At 35.9% G+C, this 25,273-nt stretch overlaps 2 protein-coding genes across 5 annotated transcripts in view; both read left to right on the forward strand.

Moving 5' to 3' along the window:
- The window catches only part of LOC149798790 (uncharacterized), an 87,839-nt gene that overhangs the window by 22,209 nt on the left and 40,357 nt on the right, over window positions 1-25,273 (forward strand). The window contains exons 1-2 of one of the 3 annotated variants that reach the window (XM_089957677.1): window positions 11,825-11,924; window positions 23,123-23,535. In XM_089957677.1, coding sequence (XP_089813803.1) covers window positions 23,167-23,535 — 369 coding nt within the window. In that variant the 5' untranslated portion in view covers window positions 11,825-11,924; window positions 23,123-23,166. Of the gene's footprint in view, window positions 1-11,824; window positions 11,925-11,993; window positions 12,013-23,122; window positions 23,536-25,273 lie in introns of those variants that run through there. The other 2 variants (XM_089957676.1, XM_089957675.1) reach the window with 2 other exon arrangements.
- LOC149798791 (uncharacterized) overlaps window positions 1,877-25,273 on the forward strand; it is a 144,001-nt gene continuing 120,604 nt past the window's right edge. Inside the window, exon 1 of one of the 2 annotated variants that reach the window (XM_089957674.1) lies at window positions 1,877-2,096. The gene's annotated coding sequence lies outside the window, so the exon portion shown is untranslated. The remainder of the gene's footprint in view (window positions 2,097-25,273) is intronic. The other variant, XM_089957671.1, reaches the window with a different exon arrangement.

Here is a 25,273-nt window from a genome sequence, read left to right on the forward strand (position 1 = left end):
ATATCTACCAAGAGACTGTCATTACTAACGAAAATACAGTTGTACCAACAGACTGACATTACCAGCGAAAATAATGTTGTACATATATACCAGTTGACTGTCATCACCAACGAAAATACACTTGTACATATCTACCAACAGACTGTCATTACCACTGAAAATAAAGTTGTACATGTCTACCAACTGGCTGTCATTACCAACGGAAATAAAGTTGTACGGGTCTACCCAATAGCTTTTCCGACGATGGCAATGCTTGCATTCTATACAATAAATACACTTTCTGCCCTGCATCAGCATTTGTGTTACATAAGGTCGTAGAAAGTAATCTTTGATATTTTGAAGAGGACAGCATCATGTAATCCACTTCAATTAAAGGATAACTCTGCCAGAACTAGACAGGGGTGAGAGCTATCCTGTGACAAGCGATACATTCTGACTGATGTGTATGACATTTTTATATTAAAACAATCATGAAAAAAATAGAAAACACGACTTAAACATAAATTAACTTAATCTCATATGTAACGAAGTTACTCAGCTTTAAGACTGACAGAAACTACAACCCTTACATAATGCATCAATCACAGTCAGCTTTGTTGCTTCCCTCCCTCATATCATTAGCTCTTACATCCCCATCCCATTTCCGGGTTTGTGCAATTTATCCCGTAACACAGTTAGGGTAATCTGGTCATATTCCGACCAATGAGGTTGTTGACATGAGATTGACAACTTCATTATTGAAGCCGACTAATGTGTACCTAAAAACGATACAGGAAGCAGTCAATCGGGCTTCTTGTAACAAGTTTCATTATTCAAAAAGCATATAATTTGAGTTTTTCTTACTGAAAAGTGAGGGGCCCCAAGTGGCCGAGTGGTCAAGCGCTCTCCGTTACGAATCATTACCATCTCACCTTTGTCTGCGTGGGTTCGAGTCTTGGATTCGGCCAATGTTGGTATGTGAGAAAGCTTGCCAGTAGCTTCTCGTGCGTCGGTGGTTCTTTCCGGGGATTTCCCGGGTTCTTCCTCCACCATTAATACTGGCCGCCATGTATAGCCTATCGTGTGCTGAAAAATGGCGTTAAACCCTACGGCAACTGAAAATTGTTTTTTTTTTATTTTATGATATATATATATATATATATATATATATATATATATATATATATATATATATATATATATATATATATAATGAATATATACGCAGGGGGTAAATCCGACCGTGTTGTGGCTTATTCCGAACTTTGATATGTGTAATTCCGACCACCATATATGGACCGTACACATACAAGTTTAATCTATAAAATACAAAGATTTTGTTTTTATTTTGACAGATTTAAAAGCTTTAAATTGTTTTTTTTTTTTCAGATAGAGAGATGAAAAGCGATATTGTTATATAGATAATTGTGGATGCTGTTATAGATGTGATATTAGAGAGAAGTAACATTTTATTTTGTTTAGATTTATACCTTTAACTTTTTATTTATTGTTTTTAATTACATATTTATTCGTGTTTATTTCTTTCTCCAAAGGTAAAAGTTAATTACAAACTAATTATAATTCTACATTTTCTTTAAGTTTGTGTTCTTGGTCGGAATAGCCTTCCTATGATAAAGAACCTGGGGTAAATCCGACCACTATATCGAACATTGCATACTATTGTTATTTGTCACAAAACTGGTGCAATTTTTACTTTTTTTTTTAGCGAGACAAAGCATTATTTTAAAGCTACGATAACATATATACTATGTTATTGAAAGCTATACAAATCTTCGATGATTGGTGCCTGACTAGTGTCCTAAATAAAAATTTGTATGAATGCCGTTTCTGAGCTCGCGCGGAAGAGAGCATAATGATGCGATTACATCATTTTGTCATGCGATGACCTCTTCGTCTGGAAACATCTTTAATAATTTGCATACGCATGTGCACAAATAAAAACAAAAGCCACAGCAAGTAATTTGCATATCTTTGCTGTAAACAGCAGGACGTACATCCACGGTCAGAATTACCCTACTGGTCGGAATATGGCCATGTTACCCCAGGTGCTATTCATTTTGCGACAAGTCTGAGTTTGGACTCTTTAAATGAAAACAGTAAGTACACCCACGCATTCGTCTCTGGCATGCCAACACGCATCGCTCACACTGCATTTGTAAATATAGGTCGGATTACGTAGGTGGTGCATTTCCTAATGCAGGGAGGTCACAAATATAAAAATATACTAAGCAGTGTAATCCGTGGTAAAACGAGAGAGAGAGAGAGAGAACGTCTTATAGGTTTCCTTTTTAGACATAACGTTTAGTGTATTTTAGTTTTTGGCCCATTGATGTTATGGGTACACATGCCTTTCAAACACGCTCACTTTCAAGTCGTTACTTAACACATGACGTTAGCAGTTACTAAAAACGGCCGGCGTATATACCTACATGTACATGTACTTCTGTGTTTATGTATAAAACAACGCCTTATGCATACAAAAGAATACTTTTATGTTGTTAAACTAAACCATTTTGTGAGATCGAGTTGATACGTCACTCATATGGGAATTCATGTACTGAAATCAGTACAGTTCTAAACACGTAAGGTCATCGTCTAGCAGATAGGTTGTTTTTATCACGTAGAGTCTCCAAGTAGGTTGATGAATCACCGTTTCCACCTACTTGCCAGTCAAATGTTGAAATATAACTCACTCCATTCTTTTAAAACCATTGCGAGCTCTTTGTGAATTGTGAAAATTGAAAGCATTGTATCCTTGAACGTTGTTTACATAAAGAAATTGGTTTGAATACAGAATAACTTTTTTCATAAATAAAACCTCACGAGAAAGCAAATGTAATATGGATCCGATGGGTATTTCCACTGGTTATTTATAGATCTTTTGATCATCAATAACTTAACGCCCTTATAGTTGTAAGGTTGTTATATAAATCAGCCGTCTTAGATTTCAGTCACATGACCATCGCTACAAGAGAATTAACGAACAAGTACAAAAAGACTTTTTAGGACGGTAAGGGATGAAATAACACTCAGGAAAAAAGATTTAATTCGCCCACTTGACAGTGAAACAGGGTAAGTACATGCCATTAAAGATCCTTATATTCAACATTCAGTTAAACATTATGAAATAAATGCATCTCTCTCTCTCTCTCTCTCTCGTATTATTTTCCGTCTGTATTTTATACTTTTATCCATTTAGGTGGGTGAATTTTGTGTGCTTTTCTGTGTAGGGACAAAGCCAAAAACGTATCGTCCGATCCATCTGCATTAAGAAAGTCAGTACAATAAATGTATGAAATATGAAACCCCAATATTCAATTCCTGTGCATGACTACAAGTAGTCATCGGTGTCTGTTCGGCTCTCGTTGCAAATATTTCAGTAACTAATGGTCTTCTGGAAAAGTGGAGAACGCTCCTTCGTATAATAGAGCAGGTTACGAATTCTTTCTTCTTCGGTTGTCCATTGTGTCCGATGATGACGCTAAATCTGCTCTTCACGGTGACTAGGCATATGGCTCCTGAGCCCAAGGCCGGAAGCACACAGGATGTTTACAAAAAAAAAAAAAAAAAAAAACTCTAAATAGTAATCAGATTCATAAAGCAAATAAAGACTTGTTCTGAAGACTTTAAGTCGTCCACTTTGGGGAGATAACCGATTTATCGGCAATGATGATAAATATTTTATTGATCGGTGTAATAAAAACAGTAACTAAAAAAACATTAAATAGTAACATACGGTCATTGTCGTAATGTGCATCTTTTTTCCATGTGTGGTTGTAGTAAAATTATAATTTCCATTTTTTCAAACGGTATGGTCCTTCATTATCCTCTTGTTTTTTCTCATTAGTGTGTAAATTCACATATTTCCAAGTTCTCATTTGTTTCTCTTTTCTTAAATTCATTTTATTATTCGTTCGTTCGTTTCTTCATTCTTTCAGTGATTGTATTCTTACATCTACTCTTTAACGTATCAACTTATATACACCTACCTCAGTTTATTCGTCCGTTTCATTGTGCATTCCTTTTATTTATAAGACTACCTGGTGAAATCAAAAACTAGATTAGCAATGGCAATCTCAATGATAATTGTTAAAAAGAAAAATAAATCGTCAGAAAAATTGTAAGGCACATACCAATAATTAAATCGATACTGCCGTGATGGAGAAATGACGGAACATCAGTTTTTGATATAGCGATTAAATTCTGTACATGCATTAAACTTTTTCAGAAATTATATAGATTGTCCAAAAAAAACATGAAACGGTACATCGGTCAACACTATATATTTATTATAAAGAATACAAGTCATTACGCAATGTTGTGAAATATCTGTGCTGATGAATACTTCTTTACACTCCTCTGGACTTTTCTATATGTACACGTAATAGCCACAAACTTAATATTGCGGCTGGAAGATGCGAAGGTGGCATTGCACCAGAGAATTTTTTTGGTGGCTTCTGTTCTAGAAATAATGTACTATTATTACTGCATGACGAACACTGTGCATTTTAAAAAAAAATTAACCAACTCAAAGAGACAAACAATGTTAATATAAATGTTGGAGTGCCATTCCATCGAAATAAAAATCTATTGATAAATCCACAGTTTGTACATCATTTAGGTAGCTAGACCAAAACCTGTACATAACATCTGACAGTTACACTATAGGTACATTGCAGTCCAATATACTGACCTTTTTGCATGTATTATTAGGACGGTAGACAAAATGACTGAAATACAGAATATAACTTCGATTTCCACTTGTAGCGAGGTCACATTGTGCATACCCTTTCAGTGACCTTCTTTTAGGCTGTAAAGTAATTTCGCCCCGGTAACATCGTCTTCTGTTCACTCACGTATTGAAACTTCGCAGCAATGTTACGAAGTTTGTCCGTAGGGTTAAAGACACTGCCCGCGCGGAGCTATATTAAGGCATGAGGTAATTACGCGTGGCGTCACATCCATAACCTGCCCAATTGACCATTCTACAATAACTGTAACTCCTCATGCTTACCACAGTACTTGTAACTCCTCTTTCTTTGTTAGGTGGACAGATAGCTGGAGCAGCGGTAAGGTCAATTAGTTGAACTATTTCTTTCAAATCAATGTTTTTCGACTGAAAATTACGGTTATTAACAGAAGCATTAAGTGAAAATTGTACTGACAATTGGGCAAAAGATGTACGAGTTAAAATGATATGAAATTGTGTGTCATATATAATAAAACAAGCCAAGTAAAACCCACTCGACTATTTACTGCGACCGCTCCGGTGGCATAGTGGTTAAAGCGTCCGCCTCGGATGCGGGAGGTCTTGGATTCGATCCCCGGCCGAGTCATACCAAAGACTTACAAAAATGGTACTAACAGCTGCCTCGCTTGGCGCTCAGCATTAAGAGGTAAGTGTTAGGACTGGTCGGCCTGGTGTCAGGATAATGTGACTGGGTGGGACATCATGCTACATGTCTGCGGCATGATGCCCCAGTGCTCGACATCACTATAAACTGCCACACTGCAGACATCGTAGCAATATGACTGAAAAATTGTTAAAGCTACATTAAAAAAATCCAAATCACACACACACACATTATTTACTGCCCGCTTAAGGACCCCCGGCTGGCCGAGTAGCTTCTCATGGGTCGGTGGTTTTTCCAGGGGTTTTCCCCAGTTCTTCTTGCCCCAGACACACTGGCCGGCATGTACAGCTTTATCATGTGAGCGTTAAGCCCACAACAAGAGCTACTTACAGCTTGCCGGATCCAGTGAAAGGAAGGATGTGACAAGTAAACAGTCACTTCAAGGTGTTTGTCAAGCGGGTCAATATGTATGCTTGGCGATAATTGACTGACAGCGACTGCACTTCACAAGAAAATAAATTATAGCCAGGTTACGAAGGCGGTGCATTTCGTAGCTGTACAGGACTATTTATATATATTTGAGGGTCTCGAGTGGGAGATGTTCCTTTGATCCCAGAAATGTATTGTATTACTCGCCCAAAAAATAAGTTTTAAATAAAACGTTTTTATAAATTCCGAATTCTCTTTTATTTAAAATACTCATGAATATCCCCTTGTTATAAAAAAAAATGGATGTTCCTGTTCCTTTGAACCCTATAAACAATTGGAGGTGGGGGTGCGGCGTCAGTATTAACATATTCAAGCTCGCTGCCCGGTAATAAACAAACTTAACAAATTAATACGTGTGTATGTTATTGAGAAGAGAAGAAAGACTTACGGACATAAACTTGAAAATACAATTGAAATTGTACGTTTATTGCAATTAAACAGGGGGCCCTGAGTGGCCAAGTGGTCTAAAGCGCTCACCGTTCCGGATCACTGCCATCTCACCTCTGTCTGCGTGTGTTCGAGTCCAAGGCTCGGCTAGCGTGGGTACGTGGAAAGCCTGCCAGTAGCTTCTCGTGGGTCGGTGGTTCTTCCCTGGGTTTTCCTCCACCAGTTATACTGGCCGCTATATATATATATAGCCTATCTTGTGCTGAAAACACTAGAACAACAACAACGACAACAGCAGCAGTTAAACAGACGGTGCTATGAATGGAAACAGCCGAAGGATGAAGGCATTCTGTGTGTGTGTGTGTGTGTGTGTGTGTTATTTGGATTTTTAACGTAGCTTTAACAATTTGTCATTCATATCCCGACGATGACTGCCGTGTGGCAATTGGCAGTTTTAGTGATGTCTAGCACTGAAGAATCATGAAGCAGACATGTAGCATCATGTCCCACCAAGTCACATTATCCTAACACCAGGCCAATCATTTTCGCTAGCAAAGGTTCCGATTAGATAATCTGTCTGCAACTTGGAGTATCGAGCAGATATATTGGTTTTCATGAGTTGCCTCCCATAGTATGTAAATGCCAACTAACCAATAGCGTGGTGCATTGTACATCGGCCGAAAATGGTGAGGACAATTGACCTAAAAAAGATATTTCGGAAGTTTAACATCGAAGGAGAACTATGTACCAGAGGGAAGCCATTACAGGTGTATATGAGTGAAATGTAATTGTGCAAACACGGACCGGAACTGGAAAATTGCTTATTTATCAGCCCATCCAAGTTGTGTACTTCCCTTGTCTCGATCATGTAGGAACAGTGTTCAAATTTGAAAAACTGCATTTTGATTGGATGCGGTGGCTTGCAGCCACATCCAATGAAATTCACAAACCCGAAGCACATAGATACTTGCTCGATCAGCGAAAGTGTAGATAGGGTTATCACATCGGAACCTTGGCTAGCGCAGATGCAGGCCAAACAGTCCTAACACTAACCTCCTAATACTGAGCGCCTACCGAGGCAGCTGCGAGTACGGTTTTTAATAGTCTTTGGTATGACTCAGCCGGGGTTCGAACCTGTGATGTCCCACATACAAGGCGGGGAAAGTATTTTAATTTCTTGATGAAGATCATGGCATGTAGTCACATAATTACAAGTTTGGAATACACGCTGTGGTAAACACAACTGAGCATCGTCACTTGTATCATGATTCCCATTTTGATTGTATCTTTCATTCTAAAAATGGAAAGTTTAGTATATGAAAGAGGGATATGAACCAAGGAATTCAAACACCAGTAAGACATTTAGGGTACTGTTGACGTCTTTGCGGCTGTTTTAACACATTTTTTCTTTTTTGTTTTTCTTTTTTGTTGCAGTTTCTGTGCCGATTTTGCACGTTCAGTATACGTATAAAATTATTTTCGTGCATTTTAACACCATATATAAGATGATTTATATATTTTTATACTGTCTGATGATTTATACATTTTTATACTGTTTATTTATACATTTTTATACTATTTGATGATTGATTCATTTTTATACTGTTTAATGCAGCTGGAGATCCTTCCTATATTAAGTGGGGTAGCTTGCACTTTGTATCTTTTGCCTTACTTCCCTGTATGCGTCTCTAACATATTGCCTCCTCTTCGTGCCTTTTCCAATTGTCTTGTAGCCTGCTATCCTGTTTGCATACCTTTGCCGTTTTCTGACTGTTGTCCAAGCTGTAAGAACTCACCAGCACAGCACAGTAAATATATCAATCATTGACACAATACCGATAACAATCACTGACACAATATAGATAACAAGCATTGACACAATACAGATAGCAAGTATGGACACAGTACAGGTAGCAAAGAGTGACACAGTAACGATAACAAGCACTGACACAATAAAGATAACAAGCATTGACACAATAAAGATAGCAGGCATTGACACAATAAAAAAAAAGCAAGCACTGGCACAATTAAGGTAACAAGCACTGACACAATAGAGATAACAATCACTGAGACAATAAAGATACTGATAGCAAGATTGACACAATAAAAATAGCAAGCATTGACACAATAAAAATAGCAAGCACTGACACAATAGAGATAACGAACACTGACACAATAGAGATACTGATAGCAAGATTGACACAATAAAGATAGCAAGCATTGACACAATACAAATAAGAAGCATTGACACGATAAAGATACTGATGCAAGAATGACACAATAATTACATTTTAAGCCATGCACAACCAAAATGGGGAATCCGTTAGTAGAGCGTTGTAATGTTCTGAAATTACTGTAAAAGTTAGGAAAAGAAACCGACAAGACTAATCTGCGTGTCATTTGACGTCGTAGGTAGTGCACTTTTATTTATTTATTTATTTATTTATTTACCGTGTTAAACCAAGTAAGGCTGGCCCAAGTGGTTAAAGCGTCCGCCTCGGGTACAGAAGGTCGCGGGTTCGAACCCCGACTGAGTCATACCAAAGACTTATAAAAATGGTCTACCAGCTGCCTCGCTTGGCGCTCAGCATGAAGAGGATAGTATTAGGACTGGTCATCCTGATGTCAGGATTATGTGACTGGGTGGGACATCATACTACATGTTTGCGGCATGATGTCCCAGTGCTAGACATCACTATAAGCTGCCACACTGCAGACATCGTAACGATATCACTGAATTGTTTTTTAAAGCTACGGTAAAAATCCAAATCTCTCTCTCTCGATCGATCGATCGATCGATCGGCCGAGTGGTCTAAAGCGTTCTCCGTTACGGATCACTGCCATCTCACCTCTGTCTGCGTTGGTTCGAGTCTAGGATTCGGCCAATGTGGGTATGTGAGAAAGCTTGCCAGTAGCTTCTCGTGGGTCGGTGGTTCGTCCCAGAGTTACACACACACACACACAATTAGGCACTTTCCGGTCTTAACTGACCTTTCTAAAAGGCATAAACAAACCACACAAGACAAAACAAAAAGTAAACAATAACCCTCCGCCAGAAATAACAGCTGGAGAACAGTTACCAGAGGAGAATACAATAACATATTTAGTATATCACATGAGGTAACGTGACGCCATTACGTCAACAGTGCCGTGACAGCCGGCTGGACAAAATAATGCACAGGGTCGTACATTTTTAAAATATTATTTTAAAAATTTTTTATATCTTTGCATCTATAGAGTGTAGATAGTAATCCTCGTGTTTGTCTGTCCGACCTTCCTTTCGCCCATCCATCTAGCACTCTTTAGCATAATAGTCTCACAGTTTTTGAAAGACGGTCATGAAACTTGGTAAACATTATGGTCATCACATAACGCTGCTCATATTCACAATTCACTTCTATGCACTTGCTTTAAGTATAGATTCATCTCTATCACGGGGTGTGGGGTGAGATGCAAGGTATGACTGTGTATTTACGTGAGTCGATTGATTACCATTCCTCCCCTTGATAGTGTCTTTCAAGTACAAGATGGTCATTGCCTGATTAGGAAATATTGTTATACATAAGAGAATGTCTTGAAATATCAACACAAAATACTAAGTAGTAAAAAAAATCATTAATACAAATTTGAATATCTTGTCTATTTAACGATGAGCGAATCTAATGAATATATACTAGGAGGTGATATACGGATTAGTTACACTGATACTGAATATAGATTTAGGTGACGATATTTAGATTAACGAGTCTAAAGGCGGATTAGAGAGAATTATTCTGACTTCGATGGGAGGGTTAAATTTTGGTGGTTAGAAAAAGTTCATCGTGATTGGCTAAGCTACACGAGAGGGTGGGGTGGGGTGTTTTCCAGACGAAATTAAAGTGTTTTGTTTTTTTTAAATTTCCTCGCGAAGGTCGATAGTCCAAGTTTTTCTGCCGAAAGGGAAGTCAGAGGAACACCGAGGAAATTAACAAGTAATTTCTCTCTTTAAATAAATCGTCTAAGAGACGTGTGTGTGGAAGAAGTTGAAGGACACGGGAAATAGAGATTCCGCTTCATAGATAAGGAAGCGAGTCTCGGGAAAGCAGAAAGAAAAAATAGTTCCATATTTGTGCACCACGTAATGGGAAAAGACTGCAACCAAATTACGGTTGATGATCGGAAGAGGTTGGAGAGAGAGAGATATGGCAACGCTAACCTGTCACCAACAGTGATTTGGAAAGGACCGGAAGCGATCAGATTATGCTGACATGCCGGCAATTAGAGTTCGATCAGTCACTCGCTTCTACGATGAAATTAATTTTATCGGTAACAGAATGGTTAATTGCATTTCGCATAAATTTTTTAATTCTATTTCTAAGAGTTAGTGTGTCATTTAAATGTAATGTTCAGTTTCATTTTATTTATGTAATTGATTAAATTCTTATATTTTACATACGGGGACTGGTGTTGTTCTATTATATATCTTGGTTCAGATCTCTGTTATACCATCCATTAATTTCTTATTTTATTTTATTGTTTGCTATTTCCAAGCAATATGACCGTGATAACTCATCTCCTAGATAACGATAACCAAAGCACCATAGAGGGGTGGGGGTCATATCTACCACGCCCTAACAGTGATGATATTTGGATTAGCGAATCTGTTGCCGAATATAGACTTATGTGACGATATTTGGATTAGCGAATCTGATACTGAATATCGACTTAGGTGATATTTGGATTCGATTCTCAAACTATAGTAACCGTTTGTTTGTTATCATTGGTGTTTATATATATATATATATATATATATATATATATATATATATATATATATATATATATATATATATATATATATATATATTACAATAGGATGGGGGCCCCGAGTGGCCGAGTGGTCTAAAGCGCTCTCCGTTGCGGATCACTGCCATCTCACCTCTGTCTGCGTGGGTTCGAGTCTTGGATTCGGCCAATGTTGGTATGTGAGAAGGCTTGCCAGTAGCTTCTCCTGGGTCGGTGGTTCTTTCCAGGGTTTTCCCGGGTTCTTCCTCCACCATTAATACTGGCCACCATGTATAGCCTATCGTGTGCTGAAAAATGGCGTTAAACCCCTCAACAACAACAACTACAATGGGATGAAGGGAATATTGTAAATAGTATGCATTTGCCGATTAAATAACACAATGTCGTAAAGTTTCCTAATTTATCTGTCCATGTTGTTTCCTCTGTAATTCTTCGTTATCTCAATTGAATCAGTTCTTATATTTGTATAAAACTACGATATCGTCACACATGAAAATTAATTTTCCTTGTGCTTTGTTATAGTTAAAATTATCTCATAAACGTAGAGATGGATGGAAGAACCCATAATGTTCAGGTATATTTTATACTAACTGCTGCCTCAAACGTTGCACATCCAAATTACTACGCAAAGAATAAATAGTGACATGCACGAGTTGACATTAGGTATTTACTTACAGATCATACACCATCCTTAAATAGCTGTTATTAGAAACAATACTTAACGACTGTCACTTTCTTTAATATTTATTAAATAATAAGCAGGGAAACGTCAAATGTCGAAGGCTTCCGAGGGAATTTCATCTGCCAGCTCAGTAAAGGACCGTAAGTCCGTGCGCATTCTCTGCTCCAAAAAATCGATGTGTTGCTGCATGAACAGTGGCAACAAGGCAGTATTGGAATAATTAGCAGGTGTTGCAACGTTGTTGTAAATGATATTTTGGGGATAATGAGCTAGGGACTGGACATGTTAATGCTGGGCGTTTGCACAGACTCGTAGGTAACAGCGTGCTGGGTTTTTGTTTTCGATTCAACCGCATTTTCGATTTTATGCAAACGCCTCATGGATTTGTGTATACACAGGTGACATACGTTGTATAAATAAAATACTACGAAAATTTGGGACAGCACGAAATAACCTTATCGGTATAAACAGATAAGGTTATTTCCTGTAGTCATGCTTCCGTACACACAAGGTTATCTGGTGTTAGCAAACATTTTCGTCGTTGTGTAATTTTATTGCACTTCTGAATGTTTGAGAAAAAATAAATGAAAATTGCACCCTGCTTTTACATGGGCTGCATTTGAATTACTTTACATATTAGACAGACACTACCAGTATATAAAAATGAATTATTCATGTCTGAGCATTATTATAAGCATCGAGTCACATGTATGTAACTTTATCATATTTTCACTTACATGTGCAAATACAGGTATATATATAATAATATAAATTAACGTTGCGTTTGATTTGTATTTTTGTACCTTTTTTAATGAAAAAGTTAAAACGTGTCTACAAAAATACTTCATTCTTTCATGGTTCAACCATGTATATGTACATGCATGTATGTTACCAATTTATATCAAGGTGTGAAAATTACATGCAGAATAGGTAACAGTTGATGAGCAACTGGTCAATGAACACAAGCAAGTTTACACGCCCTAAAGCGTTTAATCAAAGCTTTGCAGTTTTTTTGTTATTTATCCTAGTATATGTTTGTTAGTGTATACTTCTTAGCTTACAAACAGTCACCTGTCAAGTTCATTACCTGTTCAGGTGTTACATGCTATTGAGTATTGAATCCCTGTTTTTTTTTTCTTGCTGAAGTATGGGGTTGATATCACATACTCTGCTGTAAAAATCAAAATCAGTTTTATGCACGTAACCCATGGCCATAAACAATGCAAAAATGAAGAGTTACATTCTGTCGGGTGCAACAGGCTTTTTATTTTACATGCGGCTGTTGTCAGTGAAGTCTGCCTCCTTTTATTCTCTGCTGTGCATTAAGACTCATTAGATCGCGGATCAGATTCAAGAAAGAATCTTAAAATGATAACCATAAATGGTCTACATGGTCCGTAGGCTTGATATTTTCCATTTATATGTTTAATTTTTAAGTACTGCTAAGAGGGGGCTGACTGGCATGGCATCAGTTTTTTATCATGCAGCATGTGCAGTCAGCAACATTTTGGGCTCATAATCACTCCCAGTAACACTTTCCCATCTCTCGTATACTTAAAAGTCAGTGTAATAATCACTGTCATCAGCCAGTATTTGCAGAGCAAACCATAATCTCGAGATGAACCATGTTTGGAGTTAGCCATTTAGAGTTTTCTATATAGTGCCTATCATAAACATGCCTTTGTAAAAGTTTTTCACAAACACAAGGGTAAAACTATGACAAAATGCTTGTTACAGGGCCCAATATTCCAATCAAATTTAGTTTAACAACCATTCATTTCAAGCAGAAGTACCAGGATGTGTAAACAGTTCCTTACCAGAAGAATGACTTAAAACCTACATGGACAGTACAACTTATTTCGTGACCAGCACTTAAAGTTTATTAAACATCTTTGAAACATTGACCGTATTTACCATTTTACCTGCTGTTTGGATTGCATCTGAAGGATTGCCATAGATGCTTTCTTTGGGTTTGATCTAGACAATTGAGAATTATCCTGTGGGACAAAATACACAAAGGATCTTCAAAAGCGCTTTGATTTTGCATACATTGTTGCTGCCAGAGAAATTGAGAAAGGAGCTCAGCACCATAAATGCAAATATGACATGAATGTCCAAGAGTCAGCAAGTAAACCTGGAGATAAAGTCCTTCGCAAGAACATGTCCTTTCTGTAAAGCACAAACTGACATCTGCCTTGTGAAGATGCCTACATTGTGGAGGAATTTGGAGCAGTCGGAGTACTGTCTTGGTCACTACACTGGATGCAGAGGGTGGCAAATGAGTGAACTCCAACAACAATTCTAGCAACTATCTCACTGAATTCCCAAGGCAATCAGAGGGACAGATGGGAACAACAGTGGATTCATTCCAGAGAGTCGATAGTGCATACATAATGTGCCACTTATGGCAAAAACGCTATTGAAATGTTAGAATCAATATCTTGTCAATAAAAATGGAACAATTATTCTTAACAGTTGCATCTTTGTAACTACATTTTGATGGATGTTTACTTTAATATGACATATATTTGGTAACTGTTCATTAACCTGTTTTAGCCTTTGATCTTTTACTGAGTTCACGGCAAACTGTGCACAATATAAGAGTCTGATTCGATATTTACCCTTCATTTTTCATTCCAGTGAGAAAGTATGTTTAAACCTCAACAGACGCAATGCATGTAATGTTTCAATTGACATTGAAACACTTAGGGAAAAGAAAAGGGGCATTTATTATGAGAAGAGGTGACTTATTTAATATTGTTTAAGATATACATAAAACATATGTAAGGGGTAAGAAGCTTCAGGTTACCAAGAATATACAAATTACAATATGCAAAATATGGTACGTACTGTCTTGAATCCTATTTTATGGGGACTTGTGTAAATAATAGAGATGATGATGATAACTTTCAATATACATGTATGAATACTGTTAGTGACCATGGTAATATTAAGTTAAACATGACTATCACTAGCATTTGCATTTGTATCTGTATTCTAGTCATTCCCTGAAACATGGAACCTGTTGATAATTTGGAAACTATTGCAGTTTACCATTTTATTATTATATATGAATACAGTTCTGCCCTGGAACTGGTTCCACCCATCATCATGTGGGGATCTGCTTTTCTAGAGTGTTTCTTCTGACTTCTTAGAGTGTTTCGGTGCTGTCCCACAGTGCTCTTCACTGACTTCCTAGAGTGTTTCAGTGCTGTCCCACAGTGCTCTTCACTGACTTCTAGAGTGTTTCTGACTTACTAGAGTGTTTCGGTGCTGTCCCACAGTGTTCTTCACTGACTTCCTAGAGTGTTTCAGTGCTGTCCCACAGTGCTCTTCACTGACTTCCTAGAGTGTTTTGGTGCTGTCCCACAGTGCTCTTCACTGACTTCCTAGAGTATTTCGGTGCTGTCCCACAGTGCTTTTCACTGATTGATTTAATCAGATTCAGCCCAGAACCAATTGGCTTTTGGATCACTCATCTCTCGTCTTCTTCCAGTAATGTTCTGGGATCCTCTGGAACATATTCACACTTGGATCTTCTGCCAGATCTAATGTGAGGCTTCCATGGCCTGTTACCAACCTTAGTGACTAAATTTCTGTGGAAAGGTTCTGTAATCTTGATAACTCCCAGGCTTCTACTTTGCCCTCAGGTCAATGAATAGTATCTGTATTTCATCACAATGTCTTAATGTCTGTATTTCACCACGATCTGTCTTAGTGTCTGTATTTCACCATGATCTGTCTTAGTGTCTGTATTTCACCACGATCTGTCTTAGTGTCTGTATTTCACCACGATCTGTCTTAGTGTCTGTATTTCACCATGATCTGTATTAGTGTCTATTTCACCATGGTCTGTCTTAGTGTCTGTATTTCACCATGATCTGTCTTAGTGTCTGTATGTCACCACAATCTGTCTTAGTGTCTGTATGTCACCATGATCTGTCTTAGTGTCTGTATTTCACCATGATCTGTATTAGTGTCTATTTCACCATGATCTGTCTTAGTGTCTGTATTTCACCATGATCTGTCTTAGTGTCTGTATGTCACCACAATCTTAGTGTCTGTATGTCACCACGATCTGTCTTAGTACATGTATGTCACCACAGTCTGACTTAGTGTCTGTATTTCAGCATGATCTGTCTTAGTGTCTGTATGTCACCACAATCTGTCTTAGTACCTGTATGTCACCACAATCTGTCTTAGTGTCTGTATTTCACCATGATCTGTCTTAGTGTCTGTATTTCACCATGATCTATCTTAGTAGCTGTATTTCACCATGGTCTGTCTTTTGTCTATTTCACCACAATTTGTCTTAGTGTCTGTATGTCACCATGATCTGTATTAGTGTCTATTTCACCATGATCTTGTCTTAGTGCCTGTATTACAACATGATCTGTCTTAGTGTCTGTATGTTACCACAATCTGTATCAAGGGATTCACAGGCCTTGGAGTAATTTTGTTTTCTAAATGCTTATAAAATGACTGTTTCTCAATGAAAGTTTGAAGTGGAAATGAAGACGGAGAGGCATTGGTCTTTTGTTTAGATTAATTAGTATAAAAAGTAGCTTTAAAAAGAAGTATGTTCAAGTTCATAATTTAGTTAGTGTGATAGTAATGTGGATGTGACATATTTGCAGAAAGCACCCATACCATTATCAATAGAATCAGTGGCTACCAACTCTGCAAACTAAGTGAATTTAAATTTTAAACATCATTTAATGATTGGGGTGAAGATCCCTGTTACGAGCCTATGCTCTTAAAATAAGTAACAGAAAATAGTGTGGTTTGGATTTTTAATGCAGCTTTAAAAAATTTTCAATTGTATCACTATGATGTCTGCAGTGTGGCAATTTATAGTGATGTCTAGCACTGAAGCATCATGCTACAAACATGTAGCATGATGTCCCACCCAGTCACATTATCCTGACACCAGGCCGACCAATCCTTACACTAACCTTGTAATGCTGAGCACATATCTAGGCAGCTGTAAGTACCATTTTTATAAGTCTTTGGTATGACTCAGCTGGGATTCAAACCTGTGACCTCCCACATCCACAGAAAAGTGAGAATCAATAAGCTTTGTAAAATTCAGCAAGTAATATATTTTCCTAGAATAAAAAGCGAAAAAGAACTTACAGTATTGTGAATTAAATCCCAAAATAATCCTCAAATTACAGACATAAGTCATGATAATAAATGTTTGAATAAACTTTAGTAGAAATCCAAATTAAATCCAAAGCTTGTAAAGTGTTGATGTGTCAGCAATCTTTGGCTGAAACACAGTAATACAATCTAATAAGAAATCCTTATTTTAAATTTCAGTATAAATTCAAGACTCTATTTCCAAGAATGTTTTCAGAGTACTTTTGTATTTCCAGATAAGAAATAATTTGAATAATCCCAAATCAAATTCTGTACACAACAATAAGTTGATTCTACTCGGATGTTAAAACACGAATGAATAATCTTTTCAGTGACAAGGTTATATAGTCCTCTACTTGACCTCAGGTCACAATTAACATTTTCTATAAAAAGAACATTACCTCATGGATATTAACCTTCGAGAAAGTTTTTAATGTTTAAAAAAAATGTTGTTATTAGAAAGTCTGCTACAAAAATTATAATGTATGACCTTGACATTGTTAGGTACAGCAGGTAAATTGTAGGGGAATTCCAATTGACCCAGACCCAAATAAACATATTACTTCTGTTAATGATGATCCTGATATTAAACCCATATAAGTAAAGAATATTTTAGCTATGTATTAGTTACTTACAGAATAAGATTTTAAAAAAATCAATAATTCAGGTCAAGTAGAAAATAAACTTGATTTTGGACAAGGTTACATACAGTAGCATGTAATGAAATTTAAATTTTTTAAAAAAAAATAACAAGCAGTGCCAATTAAATATGTATAACAGTCCCTCCCCCCCACAACAAAACAAGCATTGAATTGGGACTTTTAAAAGTTGCTAATGCTGTAGCTGAGCTTAAATGTCAAACAATCGCATAGGTACTGCTTGTTTTATTTCACCAGCAGTGCATTGCTAAGTCAGTATGAGCAATGGTCGGCATATTATTATTCATGCTCTGAGCACTAATTATACTCTTCCCCTTTCATGGGAAACATGCTACACTTTGTACACATGAGTTTGTATTTTGATACAGTTACACAGATGATCTTCGTAATATGGAGGAATGTACAGATAATATACTGTGCTTTAATTACCAGTGCCTCTCCAGATCATGCAAAACAAAAAATGCAGCATTTTGTAGGCAGGTTTAAGGTTTCATTCAGGCAAAGTAGAAACCAATTTGACAGGCAGCTCTCACAGTACATGATGGGCCCAATCTACATTTAGACTCAGCTCAGGCATGGGGCAGTTTTCCTATTTTAGCTTAGATATTGAACTTGATGCTTCTTCTTAAAAGGCACTCACAGAATTTGACCAAACTTTACTTACCGGAAAACATCTTGGCTTAGAGTACATTGAAATGTATACAAACAGTCTGGATCTACTGTCAGATATGGGCACAGGTAGATTATACCAATCTGTTAACAACTTTTTCTCTGATAGGGTTAAATATCATTTGATTGTATTTGACAGAAAACATACTGGCATAGAGAACTTTTTTATTTAGACAAATAATTCCATATGCCATCAAATGCAGCCATTCTTTCTATCAAGATGGAAAATTTTTAATGTCTTGTTCAAAACCATTGACTAGAATTTGACCAGACTTGACAAAAAGCATTCAGTCAATTATAAAATGTTCAAGATTGGTACAAAAGATGCCTACCTGTTGTCAGATATGGATGCTGTTACTAAAACTGGAAAAACCTTTCAACAGCTCGTCAAAACACTCTGTTGTGAATTATTGCCAAATTTAGCAGAAAATATGATGCCATGCAGGGTATCAGATTTAGTTAACTGATTATGAACAAACATTAAATATGGCCACAACCTAAAAAAAAATTGTTTTGGAAATACATGTACTGCTAAATCCAGTAACCAGATATTGTGGCTGGTGAACAACAGGGCTCAATTTTTGGTCCTTTATCATTTATTATGTATATTAATGATAGGGCAACAATTTCTTCAGGGTAACAAGATTCTTTGCTGATGACGTGTCACTGACTTATTGATGAAATGGTACATATGAAGTTGAAAGTTTGTTGAATACAGATACTTAAACTATTTTATGATTGCTCTCAGGGCAATGGTTGGTTGACATTGGGGTAATGTTATTATTGCTTAAGGTAGGGCCCATTTTTCCTGAATTAAAATTCAAAAACCAAATTTTGTCTTGTAGTGACTACCACAGATGTCCTGGTGCATTTTTTAGTAGTTTATTCAACAGGACCAAACATATTTCATTTGAGATAAAAAATTATAGATGTCTTGATTTTGACTAAACAAATTACACTTGAAGTGATATATTGCACAAATCTGCCCTTTACATGAATACAGTTGAAAAGATTTATAAAGAAACTGGTTAGCCTATCTTTGTAGAAAGACAAAAATGTCCATTTCTATGTTACTTTCATGAAGTTGAACATGTATATGGTGCCTTTCTATTCAATCTTGTTGATCTTAGTCAGTATTTGTAGCTGAGACACAGATGTATTCTTATTAATAGGAATTATTTTGCCCCTATTATTGCTAATTTATTTCCGTTCTCTCGTATTCCTGTCTGGAATGCAGTTCTTGATTTAGTAAAGAGTGAATTTGTTAGCGAAAGTAAAATCGTGGCAGAGATAACACGCATAGCTTCCTGTTTCTTAGTTGGTGACAGGAACTTATTTATTGTGCATACAGTACTAGTATCAGAAACAATTTACATTATGATTTGTATTTTAATCTTTGAGAGTTGTTGCATTGTATGCCTATGAGTATGGTATAGAAAATGCATTTCATATTTATTTGGAAGTAAAAAATTGGTTCAAAATAGTAATCATTTCTATACACCAATGACTATAAATACTTTCTTACATTGATTATCTGGTTGTACTACCAATGTTAATATTGCTTATTTGACTTGTACTACCATTGTTAATATGCTTATTTGACTTGTACTACCAATGTTAATATTGCTTATTTGACTTGTACTACCAATGTTAATATTGCTTATTTGACTTGTACTACCAATGTTAATATTGCTTATTTGACTTGTACTACCAGTGTTAATATTACCTATTTGACTTACTAGTATTCCATTAATGACACAGAATGCTGCATATACTTAACAACTGTTAAAATTTGATTTGTAATCTAAATTAGTTGCTGCATAAAAAATTCATGACCTTTTAAATTCCTAGCTGTTTGGTCACAATAGTTTTGTGTATTCATTGGATATACTTTTCTCTGATATCTGCCACACTCATTAAGTTGGTCATTTATAATTTCATTCATGCAATCCATTTCTCTGTCTCTTTGTTCTACCTCTTTTGACTGAACCATGAATAACATATAGCTGTATAAATGTATCAATTTTCTACTACTATCGATGTACATTTCTATTCATTTGTATGGGGAAGGGGTTGTTCCGAGTTGGGCAGACTTGTCAGCCTGACTCCATTAATCAACATTTGTGGCATTAAAATATATTTAATTTAAGGGTTTTAAACTCATACACTTAAGTCTGAATATGTCATTTTTATGATCTGTGAGCCATTTAAGTTTAAATTTTTCATTGGGTACAAATGTATTTAAATAGTACAAAATCTTCATTACAGACTTGAGTTAAACCTGATGATTTTTTTGCCAGTTATCTTTCTTGTTAGCATTTAAGCAGAGTTATACTCCAGAGTAAGATATTTATAAAATTGAGACATCTACCTGCTTTTATTGTATAAAAGAACACCAGGTAAACACAGCCTTTTAGAGGGACAAATGAAAATAATATTACATGATGCACTAATATATTATGTAATGTACTAATATAGTATGTAATGTACTAATATAGTATCACATAATGTATTAATGTAATATTACATAATGTACCAATAGTGCTATGAAAATAAGATAATCCTGCTTGCTTTAAAAGCTTTGTCACTTTCTGTGGTTTGCTATGTACTGTCGTGTTTGTTTGGACACCTGCCTTATTTCATTGAAAGTTTTATCATGTGCTCAAGTAACTGATGAAAACGTTTAACTTGTTTCAATATCTATTTCATCAATAAAGCTACACCATGCAATTTTCCATTCTGGAAATTGCTCCCATTAAACTTTAGTGTACATTCTTTATCTACCAGCATTTATTATAATAAACGTTTATGTTTTCTGAATTACTTCTCCAAATTAACACATATTAAATGGCAACCTTTGTATTTGCATAATTTAGTCACTTTTTTTGTTACTTCAACCTTAAATTGACTAACCGTCCTCGCTGTAGGGGTCATTTTAACCCCAAAATATGTTGCACTAATGGCTGTCAAACACTTTACACTGCAACTCGGCTGGGGCCCCGAGTGGCCGAGTGGTCTAAAGCGCTGTCCATTACGGATCACTGCCATCTCACCTCTGTCTGCGTGGGTTCAAGTTTTGGATTTGGCTAATGTGGGTATGTGAGAAAGCTTGCCAGTAGCTTCTCATGGGTTGGTGGTTCTTTCCGGGGGTTTACCGGTTTCTTCCTCCCCCATTAATACTGGCCACCATGTATAGCATATCGTTTGCTGAAAAATGGCGTTAAACCCCACAACAACAACAACAACAACAAATGCAACTCAGCTGAGTGCCATACACCTGGACTGTTTTCATTGTCAGATGTATTTTTTTAGATATTTAAGGAAAGTTGTATGCATATTGGTGGGGTTTCTTTTAATTCTTGAATGTTTTAAACGAAAAAGCATACTCAGAGTACCCAGGGTAAAGATTTGGGGGACATAGGAAAACAAATTAGATACAATAATGAGATAATGAAATATATCAGAGAAAATGCTGTTGCCACAGTAACAATGTTATGTTTGGAACTTCTTTTGTTTTTCATTTAGGAATTTTATCTGTCTTTACCAAAGTTTTTCTGGGCTGTATTACCAAATTTAGGCCTTTTTTTCTTTTTGAAACCACCCCACCTCTCTCTTCAGACCCATCTTATGATAGATCTTAATATTTGTAACGACTTGTGACCCTCTAGCATACATTTATGTAAACAGTTTAAAGGTGCCATCAGCAGTGCATAAAGGCAAATCTCAAGCAACAAAAAGTAGGCTTCTGGTAATTACATTTTTTTACTATTAGTTTTCAACATGTATCATGCAGGTTGTTACTAACTGACATGGACTGAAAAGCCTGCCAACAGAGAAAATTCAGAACTGAATGGAAACAATAAACAAAATTTTCACCCAAAATCATTCAAATCTGTTGTTTAATGATATTATGTCACCAAACACAAATTTTTTATTTTAACAAATTACACAATTTGAAGCATTATATGTACAGTCTAAATTCTAAAAAGTTAATGGCATAAATTTATTTTTAAAATTTTAGCGACTTCTTTTTACTGACGTAGTAATGCAGTCATTGATTGCATCCATTGCCACACTCCAAACAGCCAGAAATATAATTAATGTATTACCTTTTTATAATTAGTTTTTTACATGATTTATGAAAAATGTCAGTGACTTGCTGTGTCACCTGTACATTATCACATATCAGTAATACACACCTGTACATTATCACATATCAGTAATACACACCTGTAAATTATCACATATCAGTAATACACACCTGTACATTATCACATATCAGTAATACACACATGTACATTATCACATATCAGTAATACATGTACATTATCACATATCAGTAATCCACACATGCACATTATCACATATCAGTAATACACACATGTACATTATCACATATCAGTAATACACACATGTACATTATCACATATCAGTAATACACACATGCACATTATCACATATCAGTAATACACACATGTACATTATCACATATCAGTAATACACACATGTACATTATCACATATCAGTAATACACACAAGTACATTATCACATATCAGTAATACACACATGTACATTATCACATATCAGTAATACTCTATGACAAACAGCACAGTTTAATATAAAAATAACTTTTTAAAGCAGGAATTTTAGTTTGCATCACAATCATGTTTGAAAACAATGGATAAAATCAATCCTTGATTTATTTTGATTAAAAACCGAAATTAAGTGAAAATCTTGGGTTAACTGTCTTATATGAATATTTCATTTGTGAAGTGGAAACTTTTTGTATTGTCATGAGTGGTGAGGCCACATGTGTCAATGCAATGTTTCCAATTTAAAAATGAAATATTTCCATATATCCCCTTATGTATTAACACTAGTGATATTATACAGTGTTTCCATTAAATAGAATATTTATCTGCCATTCAGTTAATTTTTAATTATTTATTTTCAGGTTGATATAAAATCCTCTTGAGCAAACTAATTGTGTAAAAGTCAATGGAAAGTCAAGACAGGTGTGAGAGCTACCCTATAGACATTTTCCTTCCAGAAGATTTGAATTACTTTCAGCAGTATCATGACCAAAATCTGCACAGTGATGGTGATTCTGTAATGGATTCATCAGAGAACTATTCCAGCTCATCATCTTCTGCAGTATCGTCATGTAATGATATAGGAGATGTTGATGATCTGGAAGAAGATGCAGTTGTGGCTGAGAACGTCACAGTTTGCGAGTTAAATAATATAAATATAAAGGCATTGATAATTGACCCAGCATACCTGAAGCATTACAGTAAATCAGGATCTAAACCATATGTATACAGTGAACAGCTGAAGAAATTGTTTGTTTGCACGCGACTTGATCCTGTAAGTTTGTTATTTCCACATAGCAATTTTTTATTCAGGGTCTAACCAGTATGTCTTTTTCAAGGCATGGAATTTTACCCACATTTACATTAAAATGAAATGTGCAGAATTTGTTAGCTTAACATTTCTGTTGCTGTCAATGATTTTGAGTGTCTCAATTTGCCATTGTTTGATTATTTGGTAATTTACAGTATGTCCTCTTTTCACTTTGTTGTACAGACATACATGTATCGTGATTGACCCACAGACATTTAACATGATTGTGTTTTGATTGACCCACATGTATGTAACTTTCACTAGTTGTACAGACATTTAATGTGAGTTAAAAATGCCTGTACTCCAATTTAGATGTTAATCCCTACTGGCTGTAGAGTTTGTAATTGGTATATCCAGTAAAGTTCTTTAGATACCGTATCCTAAAAGTAGTGCTACTGAAGAGCGCTGGATCAGATTGAATAATTTCTATTGTCTAATATTTAACACAATATATGTTGTGGTCAGATAAATTAAAATGCTTAGATGGGGGGAATCTTTATGACTACAGATATCCCTCAAGTGCTCTTTTATTCTCACTTGTAATTCTCTTTTAGTCTCATCTACATATATTTCGTAGAGGTGAGTAAATAGATGACACTGCATGTGGTACAGTGTCCTCTTAGTTTTGAGGCTTATTGGAGGATGGTATTCCAAGCACAGACAAAATCGGGAGAATTAGTGAATCTCAGGCATAGATTAATTTCTAATTCTTGAGTAATTTTCCTTTTAAGGCCACAACCTTGGAGGTAGTCAGACACCATTTTTATTTTCACATACTTGGAAAGAAGTTTTATCGTTTTATAAAGCTGTTATTTTAGATCACTTAATTGATTTCACCACTAAACAATACATTTTTGGGGAAAACATTCTTGGCCATAACTCTTTCTTGATTCTTTTCTGTTATATCATGCCTAACATAATATGCATTTATTCTAAGAAAAAGTTACACAGTCAGCTACATCTTTGCAATGTGTATCACTGTATGTCACAAATGTAAACAAAATAATTCCAAGTTTATAGTTTCTCCAAAGGTAAAGATTTAAACTTCTGATTTTTATTATTAGGAATATCATTGCCATTACAGATGATATAATGAGAGCATTATGCCACAATTTATGGTTCAAAATAAGAAAGCTTGGTGCAAGCTTTCAGGTAGTTTCCTTGCAGCATAATGCAGTCTTGTGTGTAGTTTCCTTGCAACATAATGCAGTCTTGGGTGTAGTTTCCTTGCAACATAATGCAGTCTTGTGTGTAGTTTCCTTGCAACATAATGCAGTCTTGTGTGTAGTTTCCTTGCAGCATAATGCAGTCTTGTGTGTAGTTTCCTTGCAGCATAATGCAGTCTTGTGTGTAGTTTCCTTGCAGCATAATACAGTCTTGTGTGTAGTTTCCTTGCAACATAATGCAGTCTTGTGTGTAGTTTCCTTGAAGCATAATGCAAACTTGTATGTAGTTTCCTTGCAGCATAATGCAGTCTTGTATGTAGTTTCCTTGCAGCACAATGCAGTCTTGTATTTAGTTTCCTTGAAGCATAATTCAATTTTACAAGTAGTTTCCTTGCAACATAATGCAGTCTTGTGTGTAGTTTCCTTGCAGCACAATGCAGTCTTGTATTTAGTTTCCTTAAAGCATAATGCAATTTTACAAGTAGTTTCCTTGCAGCATAATGCAGTCTTGTGTGTAGTTTCCTTGAAGCATGATG

Source organism: Sinohyriopsis cumingii, chromosome 5, assembly GCF_028554795.1.
Source record: "Sinohyriopsis cumingii isolate HCF-2022 chromosome 5, ASM2855479v2, whole genome shotgun sequence".
Taxonomy (NCBI): domain Eukaryota; kingdom Metazoa; phylum Mollusca; class Bivalvia; order Unionida; family Unionidae; genus Sinohyriopsis; species Sinohyriopsis cumingii.